Raw genomic sequence first — 16,037 nt, forward strand, 5'->3', positions numbered from 1 at the left:
CCTCTGCAGGGAGCCGCAGCTACCCGGTGGCCTTGCGCTGACCCCCACCCACCCCATCCACAGATTCGGGGTGGTGCCTCGTCTCCGGGATAGGGGCAGCTGGTGCTGCTGGCTCCGGGCGGGAGAATGGAATCAGGAAAAGGCACTGGCCCCGTTGACCCTGGCCACCCCAGAAGAGGGTTCGGCCCCATCCCAGGCAACCCTTGGAGAAGGACAAAGACCGGCTTTGTTGGGGGAGAAAGCCTCAGGCAGCTGGGGAGGCTTCTGGGCGTGACTTAGCAGAAACCCAAGACCAGAGCCAGACTGGAGTTAGAACCGTCCGTCGTGGCGGTGGGAGGCCTGGGGGCCCTGGTGCTGGGGTGGCTGCACCCGGGGGCCTGCGCGCCCACCGCCTCCAGGCAGGGCCTCCTCCGCCAGGCTGACTCCCCCGGTGGCCGGGCCCCCACGAGCCCCTCGCTGCCGTGGTGGGCACAGGGAGCCCTCCCAGGCCCCTCTGCCGAGCTCAGGCTGCGGCGCCCCTTCACATGGCCCTGACCTCCTTCCTGCAGTCTGCCAGGAGGCTCCACGCTCAGCCCAAATCTGAGCTTCCTGGGGAGTGGGAGGTGGGGCCCCCATGTCCCCATGTCCCGGGTTCAACCAGCTTGGTGAGGGGAACGGTGAGGCCTCTATTCCAGCGGGGACCTCGCACACAGAAACCACAGGCACTGGCCCGGCATTAAACTTTCCTTCCAAGGGCCCTAGGTGACTGTGTTTCCCACAGGCACAGCTGCTCCCTCAGTCCGCCCCTGACCCCAGAGCTGCAGCCCTTCCCGCGTGAGCCTGGCTAGGGCCAGCCACTGGCCGCACCCCACAGTCAGAAGCCAGAGGGTGTCCCTGGGGCAGTTTGCGCCCCACACCGCCTCCCCATCCAGGCCCGGTTTCCACAAGAACTGGCTCAACTTGGGGCCCTCCTCAGGCGGGGTCACTCGCCCAGCGAGACCTGGTCTCCATCACCGGGCCTGAGAAATGCCCGCTCCCGACTGCGCCTTCACATCGCGGCTGATAGCGGCCACCCCCCCGACGCGGGGTCCTCCTCTCAGACGGCCTTCACCCACCCCAACGGGATTTGCCCCCCAGAGAGAAGCAGGTGGAGGATGAGGGGGCTCGCTGGCGAGACCCACTCATCAGGCACATGGGCTGAGGCTGGCATGGCCCAGAGGAGCCTGGAAGAGTTGGGCGGAGTGGGGGCTGGCTGCGCAAACCAGCAGACGGGCACCTGAATCGCACAGCAGGCTGGGGGGCCTGGCACCCCCGCTGGGAGTCACTCTGGGGAAGTCCCCCCACTTCTGAGCCCTGCTCAGCCCCCAGGAAAGGCGGCTTGGGGCAGGGGCTCTGGGAGACGACTGATGGAGAGAGCCGTGGGCCAGTGTCCACCTGCCCAGGCCCCTGAGGCTGGGCGAGGCACCTCGCTCGGGGAGGCCTCAGGGGAGCAGCGCTCAGGGCCAGGACCTGGCAGGGTGGCCTGCAGTGGCCAGGACTCCAGGCCAGCCCTGCTGGGTGTCACCCAGGCAGCTCCTGAGGCCGTGTCTTTCATGTTGACAGGAGGTATTAGGGCCAGTGGTGCCTCCCCTAGACGCTAAGTGCCACAGGGCGGCCGGGGAGGCGCGGAGGGCTGGGTGGCGGCCTCAGATGGAGCTCCCCTGTTGCTGGATCACCCGTCAGCTGTCCCAACCCTAATCTGAGGAGGAATTTTGGAGCCGCTGTGGGGGCTCCAGGGACCAGAGAGACGCCCAGCCTCAGCTCCCACCCCAACACCCTCTCGGCGGTTCTCCCAGGGGAACCAGCTTCTCTGGGTGCAGGCTGAGAGCCTGGGGGCCGCACTGGGGACGCACGGGCAGGGTCCTGCCTGCCGTTCCCAGCAGGAGAACCCCCAGCGAGCGGCCTGCTGGGCCCCTTGCTGCAGAGACAGAGCCGGGGTCTTCGTCCTCACCTGTCTTCTGCACGAGGAGCAGGGCGGCGAGGACCCAGGCCAGCACCAGGCACCCGCTTGGGGCACCCATCCTGGGGGCTGGCACGGCAGCGGGCGGGTGGCTGGGAGGGAGTGGGCCCCAGTGCTCACTCCCTGGGGGCCCTGGGGCTTATATAGCAAGAAGCCTTGGCCCCGTGCCCGGCTCCTGGGCCACGCAGGGCTCTGTCCTTTCCCCCGAGGCAGCCACGTGTGTTTGCTCTCGGGGAGGGGCCGCGGCAGGAAAGACGCCTGGAGGAGGAAGGATTTGCAGCTGTGGGCCCCAGATTCACAGGACCCCTGCCCCCACTCTCCCCCCCCCACCCCTCTGCAGCTTCTGAGAATCAGAGGGAGAGGGGCAGCCACCTGGTGCCCAGAGGGTGGTGCCGGCAGCCCATCCTGGGTGGCAAAGCCCCTGCATGCGGCCACCTGGGCTGCCCTGGGCCGCCCTGGTCGTGTCTCGCTCACTCAGTAGGGAGGTGGTCGGCACGACCCCACACTCAGCCCGCATGTCAAGCCCCTCCCAGGAACCTGGCCAAGGCCTCAGCCATTGGGCAGCCTTGGGCGCTGGCCGGGGGCACTCACTCCTGGTCCCTGGAGTTTCTGCGCAGCTAGGGGGTGGTCAGCCATGTGGCGGGCGGGGTACCTGGGCTGCATGGCTTGTGGGGGTCCTGGGAGGAGGCTCCATGCCCTGAGACCTTAGCCATGCTGACCAGTGCCCCTGCGGATCTCTGGGCTCCTCTCTGTCACCAAGTTCAGATTTGAGGGGAAACTGAGGCCCTGGGAGTGGATACCCAGGCTGGCCCTTGTCCATCGCCTGCCCTGGCCAAGGCCGGACCAGGAGCTCCCAGCATGGCGGGTTTGACCCTCACCTCGCTCCTTAGCTGGCTAGATGACCCGAGGCCGGGTAGCCCAGAGGAACCTGCAGCTCCTCATGGTCTCTGAGCCACCAGGGTCCTCGGCTGACAGCAGGCCATGCAGGGGCCGATGTCTACACGGTGATGTGCTCCTGGGGGCTCCCGGCAGGGCTGACTGGGTCACCTCGGGGGCCTGGGGGTCTCTCAACCCCAGTCCTGCCCTGAGTGCGAGCCACGAAGTCCCAGCTCCCCGGCTGGCATGGCCCGGTTGCGAGGATCACACGGTAACCTTTTCCAGGTCAGTGACCAGCTCAGCCTCACCGGCTGCCCCCTTCTGACTCACACTCCGGGCATCTTATTCTCTGGCTCTGGCAACAACGCTGGGCACCCTCACCCCAGGCTGAAGGTGTCTGAGAGTGGCCCCTGGGGCGGACCCCAGCTGGGAGGCGCGGGACCCCCCCGGGCAGCTTCGTCATTGCTGGCGCACACACCTGGGATCGCCCTGCCTTTGTCTCTCCGGGGATTAATTCACAGAAGTGGAATTGCTGCGGCAATGGGGAAACCATCTCCAAAGCTTCCACGAAGCGTTTCGCCGCGGTCACACCTCTGCTTGGCTGACGGGCCCTCAGGCCATGCGTGTCTGCAGGCCCGGGGTCCGCTGGCTCCTGGCGTCTTTAGAGCAGGGTGCCCCCACCCGGGAGCCGGGCCCTGCTCCCTGGCATCGGAGCTCCCACAGACGGGCCTGAAGTGCTGCCCACTTGCATCCACGGCCCTGCAAACCTCCAGGCCTCCCTCGCTGCTTCCCTGAGGGCTCCGATTCTCGGTCCGTGCCCCACTGGGCGCCCAGCCACGCCCAGGCACCTGCCCCGCTGGCCCATCCCTCAGCCGCCCGACTCAGCAAGCACCCTGCAGCCTTCAGAGGGCCCCACCAGCCGCCCCCCAACCCCTGCACACGTGAGCCTTGGACTCAGGACCTGAATGGAAGTTACTCGGGGCTTCGAGTTGGCCGTCTATCCCTCCCCGCCCCCACCTCGGAAGGAGAGCTTCATGCGGGTAGGGGCCTTGCCCACAGGCCACAGCTTACACACAGTAAGCACTCAAGGGACCTGGCGTGGCCTAGTGCCTGCCGTGGCCCCTCCCCGTGAGCACTGTCCTCTGGGCAGAGACAGGTGGAGGGCCTGCGGGGCACAGCTATTGAGACATCCCGGATGCGGCTCAGGAGCCTGTTTGCTCAGCCAGTTTACCGCTTCACACTTGACGGAGCTGAGGACGGAGATGAAGGGAAGGGAGGAGAGCAGGCTGCCGGGAAGGGGCCGCCTCCTGGAGCTCGGGAGGGCTCCGCCAGGGACTGTGCCAGGAGCCTGTCGCGCCCTGGGTCCACCCCCCTCCTCACTCAGCCCGCAGACCCAGGGGCTGCACGGAGCCCAGAGGCAGACCGCCCCCGCCCCTGAAGGGCTTGGTGGGTGTGCAGGGGTCTTCAGCAACCCCGGGGCCCTTCTGAGCTCACCCCTCCCCGCATTCCTGCCTCCCAGCAGGAGGATGCGCAGACCGACGAGGACCAGGCTCCCAGGATGCACCAGGACTCAGGCCTTTATTGAGTGTGGCTGGTCTGCCCAGCTTCACCTCGGGCACCATGGAGGGTGCAGGAGGGTTGGGGTGCGGCCCTGGGGGGCACAGGCATGGCTGGCTCTGGGTCTGCTCAGAATGCACCCCGGACCATCACGGGGATGGTGCTTTTCACACCTGCTGCCTTCTGCCCCCCCGGATGGCTGATCCTGGCAGCCCTGGTCTACACCCTGGGGCTCATGCTCCCCATGGCCAAGAGGCCCAGTCGTGTGACTGAGGCTAGCCTGACAGGGCAGGCCAGGTGACCCCGGTGGGGAGGGTGGTCCAGGCAGGGAAGCGTCCCGGGTGACATGTGGGTGACAGGCCAATTTCTCCTGGCTTTGGGATGGCAGGGCTTCGTTCCTGCCCCTAACCCAGTCAGGGTGTTTCCAGCGTGACTCAGGGGACAAGCCTGGTCCAAAAGAAACAGGTGGAGGATGCACTGGGACATCATGGCCCCTGAGGCCCCCAGCTTGTCCACCGACAGACATTCCTGAGCACCTCTGCCCCATGCCGGGCATTTGGGATGCAGAGAGGGGTCCTTGACCACCCCCCTGGAGGGGGCAAGTCACCCTGGGGGGCGGTGCATGAGGCTGTGTTGGGGGCTGGGCCCAGGAGCCACCCCCACTGTGAGAAGGGCCATGCCCACTCCTCCCACCCTGCCCCCCGGGCTGTAAGCGTGTAGAGAGCCTCCCAGGACACCCCGTGCCCCAGGTGGAGACCACGAGTCCCCCCAACCTCTTGTACTTTTTCCTGCTCTTCACACAGATCCGTTTCCTTGCCTTTGTCCTCTGTCCCTGCGTCCCTCCTTCCTTCTAGCAAATTCTGAGCCCCAGGGTGGGGCTGCCCTGGGCCCTGGGAATGCAACTTGGACAAGGAGAGTGAGGGTCCTGCCCCATGGAGCTCACAATACGCAGGGCCATCTGGGGCCGCAAGAGGAGCTTTGGAGGGACGGAGAGAGTGATAGCTCTGCGGGGGGCATGGGGGGTTTGCAACCTTCACCACCGTCCGTCCAGATCACCTTTAATCTTTCCAAAAAGAGACTCCATCCACTAGAGACTCCTTGGGCCCTGGTGCCCACCCTCCCCTCTCCGTCTCCAGACTGGATGGCCCCAGGGACCATAGGAGCGGGGTCATGCAGTGCCTACCCCTCAGGTCTGGCTTATCTGCTCAGCATCAGTCTGTGAGGTGTGGCGGCAGGTGTCAGAATGCCCTCCCTTTCTTAGGCTCAGGGGTATCTCACTGGGTGACTACACCAGATCTTGTTTCCCGTGTCACCTGTTGATGGACGCGGGGTTGTTTCCAGCCGTTGGCTGCCGTGAACACGGGAGTGCAAGTATCTGCCCGAGTCCCTGCTTGCAGTTTCTTTGGGGATGGACCCAGGAGTGGACTTGCTGAATCACATCCTAATTCTGTGCTTAACTTTCTAGGGAATTCCACAATAGGGGCAGCATTTTACATTCCCACCAGAAGGGCACCAAGGGCAGGGCTCCGGTGAAGAACACTCTCCCCTGGGGCGCAGACTGCCAACTTCTTGCAAAACCGACAAGGGGTCAGGGGCCTCTGCGGGGGCTCTTTCCCGATGGCACTGACCCCATCTGTGCGGGCCCCACCCTCATGACCCAGTCACCTCCCAGAGCCCCCATCACCTCTTGTGGTGAGGACTTCAACATATGGATTTGGGGAGATCATATTCAGACCACAGGAAGCTTAGAGTTTTCAAACCTAAGACTAAACTCTAAACACTCTAAACAGTATTTAGAGTTTTCTACACCTAAGACCATGTCATCTGTGACATCCTTTCCAACCCAGGCCGTGGTACCTTGTATTTCTTTTACTTGCCTGATTGCTTTGGCCTGAATTTCCAGCACTCTGCTGAATAGGAGTGTTGAGAGTGGGTGTCATTGTCTTATTCCCCATCTTAGAGGAATAAGAGGAAAAGCTCTCATCTTTCACCGCCGGGGACAACATCAGGAGTGGGCTTGTCATATGTCACTTTTACTATGACGGAGTGTCCTTCTAATCCTAGCTGGTTGGCTGTTTTTATCATGAAAGGGTGTTGAATTCTGGCAGATTCTATTTCTGCCTCCATTGAGACGGCCATGTGCCCCCCCAGTCTATTAATGGGGTGACTGTTTGATTCGTGTGTGCGGAGCTGTTCCCACGCTCTAGGAGTACGACCCACTTGGTCGTGGTGTATAATTTTCTCATGAGCTTCTGAGTTGGTTTGCTGGTATTTTGTTGAGGACTGCCGCACCCGTGTTCATGGCAGATATGGGTCTTATGTGCGGCTCCGGTGTCGGGGGATCGCTGGCCTCACAGAGCCAGGCAGGAGCAGGTCCGTCCTCTGCGGTGTTTTGGAGGACTTTGGGAAGTTTCAGTGCTGGTTCTTCTCTAAACATGCGGTAGACCGCACCCGTGAGGCCTTCTTGTCCCGAGATTTTCTTTGTGGGGAGGGCTGTGACTGCCAATCCCCCTCCACGCTAGCGGCACGTCTGTCTGGTTCATTGATCTCTTCCAGTTTATCAAACCTGATAAAATTGTTCGCGGGACTCTTTAAGATCACATTTATTTCTGATCAGTAGCAACATCCCTTCTGTTTTCAACTTGGGCGCTGAGTCTTTCCTCTTGTTGCCGCGGCCTGTCAGTTCTGTTCGTCTTTGCAGAGACACAACTTTTGGATTTGCTCGTTCTCTCTGCAGCTTTCTGCCCTGTTTTCTTTATCCCTGCTCTGACGGTCACGAGCGCCTTCCTCCCCGGAGCTCCGGGTTCAGTCCTCGCTTCTCTCGCTGCTGCCTTGGGGAGTGCCGTGTGGCTGCCGATGTGCACCCCTTCCTCATGTTGGTGCTCACAGCCAAGCATCTCCCCTCAGCATTCCCCTTGCTGAGCCTTCTAGGCTTTGGCATGTCGTGTTTCACTGTTTTCACTGATCTTTAAGTATTCCCTAATCTCTTCTTCACCTGTTGTTGGTTAAGACTGTGTTGTTGAGGGACGCCTGGGTGGCTCAGTTGGTGAAGCGTCTGCCTTCGGCTCAGGTCATGATCAGGGTCCTGGGATCAAGTCCCACATCGGGCTCCCTGCTCAATGGGAAGTCTGCTTCTCCCTCTGTCTCTTTCCCCCCTGTTTGTGTTCCCTCTCTCACTTACTCGCTCAAATAAATAAACAGAATCTTTTTAAAAAATACCGTGTTCTTTAATTTTCACATATCTGTGAATGTCACGCTTTTTCTTTTATTTTTTTTTAAGATTTATTTATTTACTTTAGAGAGTGGGAGCAGGGGGTGGAGCAAAGGGAGAGAGACAGAGAATCTCAAACAGACTCCCCGCGGAGCGTGGAACCCCAACGCGGGGCTCGATCCCAGGACCCAGAGATCATGACCTCAGCTGGAACCAAGAGTTGGACGCTCAACCCACAGCGACACCCAGGCGCCGCCATGCTTCTCCTTCTACTATTGATCTGCAGCTTCATCCCTTTGTAGTCAGGAAAAATGCTTCGTATGATTTTGACATTTTAAAACGTATTAAAACCTGTTTTGGAGCATAACACATAGTTTATCCCGGAGAATGTTCCATGTGCACATTCTCGGGTCTTCTACTGTTGAGGGTGTTCTGTTTGTCTGCAGGTATGACAGGTTTATGGCATGTGCAAGTCCTCCGTTTCCTTATTAGCCTGGTCGGGTTGTCCTGCCCATCACTGAGCACATGGGACTGTAGCCTCTCCCCTCCACGATGTCCTTTGCATGTCATATTGTTGCATCTGTGTGGCGTGGGGTGTGTGACTTTATAATTGCAGTATGTTCTTGTGGAATTGACTTTTTATCAATACAGAATATCCTTCTCTCTCTCTCCTAATTGTTTGGAATTGAAGGTCTACTTTATGTGGTATTGATGTGGCCACCCTGCCTCTCTTTTGGTTACTATTTGCCTGGAATATATTTTTCTAAGCTTTCGCTTTGTAACCTTAGTTCTAACACGAGTGTCTTGCAGACGGTGTGGAGTTGGGTTGTGTTTTTTGAATCAATCCCGCCAATGTCTGTACATTTGCAGGAATGACTGATAAGGACGGACTGGCCTCCACCTGGTTACTGTTTGTCTTTCGTGTGTCTTCTGGCTTTTTGTTCTCCATGTGCTTGGTTAGTTCTGTAGTGATGAATTCTTATTCTCTTCTCATTTCCTTTTGTGTCTGTTGTGCAGACCCTCTCTGTGTGCTGGCCGTGGGGTCACAGTCTACTCGGACTTGGTGCTGGCTGAGCTCCTGCTGTTCATGCCCCTGTGTGGCCCCACCCTCCTTGTGTTGTTGTGACAGATCACACCTGCTTTGGGGGGCACAACACAGATTTATGGTTGTTTTTGTGAGAGTGGAGTGACAAACAGAAATTACAGCAATGTTGATTTCTATATTTGCCCACATGCTTAGCTTGATGGCAGACCTTTCCTTCCACATACAGCTTTGACTGACCGTCTGGTGTCCTTCCTTTCAGCCTGAGGGGCTCCTTTCAGTACCCCTTGTAGAAGAGGGCTTGTCCTGAAGCACTCCCCCAGCATTTGTTTACCTGGAAATGGCTTAATTGCTCCCTCGTTTTTGAACGACAGTTCTGCCAGATACCGAATCCATGGCTGACCGTGGCTTCTTTGAGGACGTCAAGCTCTACCGTCCACGGCCTTCTGTCTTCCGAGAGCTCCACCGCCAAGTCAGCTAACAGTGTCATTGCAGGTGACGAGCCGCCTGTCTCAAGGTGCCTTCAGGATCCCTGCGATGTCTGCCAGCAGTCTGATTATACAGGGTCGGTGTCGATCTCTCTGAGTTTATCCTACTTGGAGTTTCTTGAGCTTCTTGGAAGTTTTCACTTTGATTTCTTCAAACAACACCTCTGCCCCTTTCTCTTCTCTTCCGGGACCCTGGTCATGCCTGTGTCAGCCCACGTGATGGTGTCCTACCTGCTCACATCCCCTCATTCCTGTCTCTGAGCAAATTTCCTGCTTCGGTTGTAGTGCATTTCAGCTCTAGAATTCCTGTTTGGTTTTTTTCATACTCGTTTTTATCTGTTTGTTGACATTCTCGTTTTGTGCGTGCATCGATGTTCTGATTGCCTTTGGTCCCATCTGGGCTTTGCTCTGGCCCTCGGGACACACCTAACCCAGTTGTTGCAAAGTCCTTGTCTAGTAATTCTGACACCTGGACTTCCTTGGGGATGATGTCTGTCAGTTTATTTTGTTCCCTTTAATAGCCATGCTTTCTTCTTTCTTTGTGAGCCCCTTGATTTTTGTTGAAAATTGAGGATTTGGCTATGATAATATGGTAGCTCTGGAAGTTAGATTCTCACCCTTCTCTGGTGTTTGCTGTTTTGTTCTTTTCTTTTCTTTTCTTTTCCTCCTTCCTTTTGTTGTTGTCAAAGGCTGAAGTGTCCCTTTGTTTTGAGAGTTTTCCAAACGATGTTGATCACTTCAGGGATCACCTGGTATGACCACTGAAGTCTCTGCTCCTTTAGCTCATGTCCAGCTAATGCTCTGGCAGAGTTTCCTTGACTCTCCAGAGCTCTCCCGTCTTGCAGCCTGCCTCTGTGCTGGGACGGTCCACAGCACTCGGGTAGGCTTGCTCTGAGCCTGGGGATCTTGCCTGAGCATGGTCGTGGCTTTCCAAATCCCCATGTGCACGTACCTGCTTTCAGATGTCCTAATTTCCCAAAAGCCCTACCTCAACCCATGCAGGCTGAAGGGGAAATACTGTGTGTCCCCACCTGTGATTGCTTGCTCCAGGAGTCTGTGGGTCTGTAGTCACCTAGCAACTTGTGAGAGTGGTGCCTGCTGCTTCAGCCACCTGAGTGCCAAGGTAAGCAAAACAGAGGTGAGCACCTTGTGTCAGCCCTCCGGGTACCCACCCACCACACAGCTTAGAGCAGACGAGCACAGCAACCTGCAGACATGATATTCTCTGCTCCTTCTGGTTTGGGGGGAGGAATGGGGACCAGGCTGCCAATCCAAGGACAAAGCCATCACTGCACTGGGGTTGGGGTGGGGGCAAGGATGAGAAAAAACTGCCACAGGAATTTCTGACCATTTTGAAGACGGCCTTTTCTTGCTTGGACATTAGTTTGGTTTCTGTGAACTTTGACTGTGTATAGAGCTCCCACAAAGTTGGCTCAGACCACTTGTCCTTGTTTTTTTCAGTGTTTCTGTGGTGGACAAACACTTAGAGCTACCTGCTCCACTAGTTTCCTGATTGGTTTATATTTTTAAAAAGATTTGTACTGAAAACAGAAGTTCATGAGCTTGTTCTGATATAAATGAAAAAAATTAAAAATAAGTAAATGGGAAAGAAGAGAGAGCTCTTCCTGCAGAAGAATGCCAACCAAGAAGAGTGGACGGGACTAGAAAGGCATCGGTCATGGTGACAGCCTGAGGGGCGAGGCACCTGCAGGCCCCAAACATCTCCCATCAGACCCTTCTTGGTTCTGAGGGGGAGATGGTTAGTTTCCAGTGGAGCAACCTGCCAGACACACCCTGAGTGATGCAGGTGGACATCCATCCTGGCAATGGGTCCAGTAGACGTTGGGTGCCTCCAGGTGCGAAGTACAGAGAAGCACACGTTTGCTCTGTGGTATTCTTCCCGCCTAAGGTGAGGAAGCTGCACACAGACCCAGATTTGAGTGTGCTGCACAACCTAACCAGCCTGCACCCCTTGAAAATGTCATGGTCAAGGAACACAGTAAAAGGCTGAGGACAGATCCCAGACTAAAGGAGAAGAGGGATGGTGCTCATGGGACATGGGGTCTTGGATCAGATCCTGGTCTGGGAGAATGTGTGGCTATGACAATCAGGATCGGATCAGGATGACTGAGGACTGTGGTTTAGAGGGTGCTGTGTGTCACTCCTGACTCCACTGAGCGTGATACCTGTCCTGTTTCTAGGAGGCACACACCCACCTATGTTGGAGTGAAGGGGCATACCTCTTAAACCCACGTGGCTCGGAAAAAGAACACGTGGATACAGAGGGCGGGCAGGTGCACGCACACACATGAGAGCAAACAGCAAAGTGAAGGGAGCAAGATGCAAACATCCGTGTATCTGAATAAAGGGCAGACAGGAGCTCTTTATACTATCTCAGCAACTTACCCATAAACTTGAAACCACATCACAATAAAAGGTTCTCCAGAAAGCTCCCTTCTGGCTGCCATCTGGGGAATGGACTTGAGGGAGGCCAGCACGCGGCGAGCAGTGGAGGGGAGAAGACAAGGCCAGGAGTGGAGGAGGAACTAGGGGGCGGGCAGCCACTCCATCTTATGGGCAGAGCCAGCCCGAGGAAGCGGCAGACGTGCACACACAAGGGAATCCTGCACCTCCAGGGGCCCCGCCCTGTGGCTGGTCCTAAGGCAGGTGCACCAGGTGCCTCCTCCTCCCCCCTCCCCAGCCCTGGTGAATCTCCAGGAGAAGCAGCACCCCCATGCATGGTCTTGGGAAGTCTGGGAGCCTGGTTGAGGGGGCAGGCATGGCCCAGCATGGGCAGGACCTGTGTGGACAGAAGAGAAGGTCAGAGGCAAGCCATTGAGTCTGGTTTGCTCAGGATTAACACAGTAGAGGGAGAGCAAACAGCAGGAGGGGCAGCAGCGTCCTAGTGGAAGGCAGAGATTACCAAGTGTCAACCGGCAAACAGACCCTCCCTTTCCTCCAGGAACCCCAGTGTTGACTCAGCACCCACAAGATTGGCAGAAGGGCCCACTTCCCCCACTTCATGCAGAGAGAAGCGTCAATGCCGGTGGCCGGGGCACCAGGGCATCCGCACCCAGGCCCGCCCACCAACTCTCCCGCTGGCCCACCCCACCAGTCCCAGGGCCCCAGCAGTGACCAGTGACCTGAAGAAGGGATGGTGGGGGGACACACCCGCATCCTGCATGCCAGCCATGTCCTGGCTTAGGCCCCACAGTTGGGGAGGCTGAGCAGCAGAGCACCGTCCCTCTGTGGGGCCCGGCCAATCATCTCTGGAAGCCGCCGACTTCACCCTCTTACATTTTCTTGGGGAGGCTGTCAGGGGACCCCTGGTGCCTGGATGTCTTCTTACTTGTGTTCTATCAGGGCCCCTGGCTGCATCCCAAAGTCGGGGACGTGGCCAATGCGCTCAGTAAGTAGGTGTGGAGCATGCAGAGCTAAGAGACTAGACATGAGCGTGTCCATGCTGCTCCTGTGGGGACGCAAGATTACATCCCCAGGCTCGGGTCGTGAAGCCATAGGCTGGGGCTAGAGCCGCCCCCAGGTCAGTGGTCAGTGAATTTAACTCTGAACTGTTAACCCAGCTCATGGGGTTCACGGGGCAGCGCCTAGCAAGGTCTGGGTGGTCAGGAAAGGCTGCTGGGGGCATGCATGGTGAGCTGGACTTTGTGTGTGGGGGGAGGTGTAGGGGGGTGAGGGTCAGAGCCAGGCCCCTCTGCCCAGCAACGGCCTCTCTGGAGGAGAGGCTCCTGCTGTTCCTGGGGCTCTGGTGCCCCCCACCTGTGTCCACACCTGCACATCACGCCAGGACCGTGTGTGATACGCACACCCACATGCAGATGGAGGAGCAGCTCTGTTTCTCCAGAAACAGGGACTCAGTTTGCCCGATGGCCGGAGTTGGAGGTGTGGACACTGCCCAGGGACAGTGGTCTGTGATGACCATGGGCGTGGAGGTAGAGTCCCCGCAAGAACTCAGTGGGCTTCATGAGCCAAGCAAGCTCCCACTACAGCGGATGAGGTGCTGGGCTCCGGGGCAGATCCTGACCCATCGTGGGGTACGGCCCCCACCAGGGCTGCTCTCCACAGGGCTCAGCTTCTTGTTGGTTTCCACAAAGCGCTAGCACTGACTGGTCCTCTCGCGGACCCGTGGAAGCTTGGGAGCCATCGGTTGAGGACAGAGCAAGGCCTCTGGACAACCGGACCCTTGTCTGGGCTGGGGCTATCAGGGAATGTGCCCCCCAACCCCCCCCCCACGGAGGAGCCGCAGGCCCCGGCTTCCTGCTGAGACCAGGTTAGGCAGCTTCCTGGGGCCAGGGCCAATGGCTGTGGGGGTGGAGTGCAGGAAGGAGCCCCCCACCCCTGGGCTCTACTTGGGACCAACCAAGATGCAAGGCAAGGCTACTGCTTAGGGGTCCTTGCTCCGTGCTCAGCTGGGGTGCTCCTGGGGCTGCTTCCCCTGGGAGGAGGAGGGGCTGGGGCCAAGGCAGGAGTTTCTGGGTCCCCCTGCTCAGATGGAGCCCCTGAAGTGGGCTGGGTCCCCCCTCCCCCCCTCCCTGGAGGGCACCCGACCTGCTCTGTCACTGCATGGGGGATGGGCTGTGGTGCTTATACAGGGACAGGTGGCCCCGGGCTTGGCAGGGGCACTGATGGAGTGGGAAGTGAGGCACGTGTCCCCCGAGCCCGCTGGGGGGCCACCCAAGCTGTTTGCCTTGGAGAAGTGGAGGGTCCTCGTTGGGCGGCCTCAGATCCGACCTGGACTGAGCACCCTTCCCGGAACCCCGCTTCCAGCCCCACCAGGCGACCCCTGCTCAGGCCCCTGAGACCCTGGGGCGGGCACTGGGCAGCCCAGGGTCCTGGGCCCAGAACAGGGTGCTTAGGAACCCCAGGTCATCAAAGTGTTTTCCCAAGCTGTTGGGCACAGCTGGTATTTTCAGTCTCGTCCAAGGGATCTCTCCCCACGTCGACGTCTTCCCCTCCAGGGTCCTCAGTCTGGGAGTACAGCGAGGAGACCCACCCTCCCCTCCCCTCCCCACCATCACCTCCAGCGTGGCCCTGGAGCTCCGGCCTCCCAGCCCCTCCTGCCCGCTGTCCATTGGCTGGCCTACCACCTTTACCCCTGACCCCTCCTCACTCCCCACCTGCCCTGAGCCCAGCCTCCCAGCTGGTCTCCCGCTCCTTCCATCACCCCCTCTGTCCATCTTCAACCAGCAGTGGGGGTCTGAAGGACAAGGCAGGGCTGGACCACCTCTGCCCGGACCCCCAGGACCCCCTCACTAAGGCCCCCCAGGACTACACCCTGGTCCTCGCTGACCCTTGCGCCCCGCTCAACCACCCAGCCACCTTTCTCTTGGCCCACCTCGGAGGCACCCACAGCCTGTACAGCCTGGGGCCCCTGCCCCCACCCACAGGCCCCAGAACCCCCCCATCTCAACCTCTTGCCCTTTTCTGCCTTACTGCCCTGCGGCCTTCCTCCGAGTAATCCGTGTGCTCTCCCCACCATTGCCCAGCTCAGCCAGGCCCGGGAGCAGGAGGGTCCCCTCAGGGCGGCAGGCCCCTGGCCAGTGGGGGCTGCCGTGCTCCAGCGTGCACCCCTGGCTCTGACCCCCCTGTGCTTTGTCACAGCAGACCGGATGTGTGAGGGCCTCTGACACAATGCATTTGCCAACTTCCTCCCCAGACCTCACCGCGGCGGCTCCGCCTGGCGCCACGCAGGGCAGCCGTCTCGGGCGCACACTCCTCTCGGCTCCTTCTTCCGGTCCTGCTCTGTGTCTACATGTCCCCAGTCCAAGGCGCGGCCATTCCCCGCCCCCACCCCCACCCCTCACTGGGCAGTAGTTCACAGCACGGTTCTGACACTACGGACGTTTCCAGAGGGGCCGAGGGTCATGGGTCCGGCCACCAAGTCAGACTGTCGTTGCTTCTGGGGGCTTCTGCTGATTCCGCTGGGTTTTCTCTTGCAGGTGCACGCTTCGTGTGTTGCTTCTTGCCCACAGAGTGTGTCACTGGGCTGAGGTGCACCCAGGTCTTCCAGGGGCCGGCCCACTGCTGGCACTCCGTGTCCCTCGTTACCTTGCCCATCTGGAAGGGCGCACCCCGAGGGCAGCAGCCGTGTGTCCAGCGTCCAGCAGGAGCTGTGCCCACCAGCTGCCCTCCTGCCTCAGCCCCAAGCCCAGAAGTCCTCACTCTGTCCCCCAAATCATCATTCTTTTGTCTCTGCTCTCAAAGCTTAGGTGGCCGCCCCAGAGGCCTCTGTGTCCATCACCCAAGCCCCCTGGGCTCTCTACGAAGCCAACCCAGGACCCAGGGCCCAGGTCTGTGGCCTAAGAGGTCAGAGTTGTAGTCCCCATGCACCCAGGACCAGGCCAGCCCCCCGGGGCCTTTGGGGCTCTGGCTCTGGAGGCAGCTGCAACCCACCCACATGGTCACAGGCTCCCCAGCATCCTGTGTCCAACTCTGAGAGCACTTGGCATCCCTGGTTTGGGCAGAAGCTGCCTCCCCATCTGGACTCTCCGAGCATATGAGTGCAGAACAGCCCTTCCCTGTCAGAGCCACCAGCATCCCACCCAGCCCTGGAAGGCTCTCCGGGCCAGACTCCGACAAGGCTGCGGGAGGTGGGGTCTGAAGCTGCCCAGGACAGCCAGGCCCACAGGGGCCACTTCTGGTCACTTATCCCCACCCCAGAGATGACAACTCATCCCCACAGCCTCCTGGAGTCCAAGAGGGGTGGTGGTCCCAGGCTGCAGCCTGGGCAGCCTCCCCTGTGGGAAGAGCCTCCTGGAGGCCTTGGTGGCCACACCCGGCTTGTAGCTCTTTCCAGAAACAACTTGCATAATCTGGCCAGGGCTGCTGGGGCTGGGGCTGGCGGGCAGGGACCCGCTCTCCAGTTAC

General features: G+C 59.4%; 1 protein-coding gene across 1 annotated transcript in view; it reads right to left on the reverse strand.

The window, feature by feature from the left end:
* MUC5B (mucin 5B, oligomeric mucus/gel-forming) overlaps positions 1-2,083 on the reverse strand; it is a 29,981-nt gene extending 27,898 nt beyond the window's left edge. Inside the window, exon 1 of the mRNA XM_035723152.1 lies at positions 1,970-2,083. Within this exon, the coding sequence (XP_035579045.1) occupies positions 1,970-2,039 (70 nt within the window). The 5' untranslated portion in view covers positions 2,040-2,083. The remainder of the gene's footprint in view (positions 1-1,969) is intronic.
* Between the last annotated feature and the right edge of the window lie 13,954 nt (positions 2,084-16,037).

The sequence above is a fragment of the Zalophus californianus genome, chromosome 11, assembly GCF_009762305.2.
Source record: "Zalophus californianus isolate mZalCal1 chromosome 11, mZalCal1.pri.v2, whole genome shotgun sequence".
In the NCBI taxonomy this organism is placed as follows: domain Eukaryota; kingdom Metazoa; phylum Chordata; class Mammalia; order Carnivora; family Otariidae; genus Zalophus; species Zalophus californianus.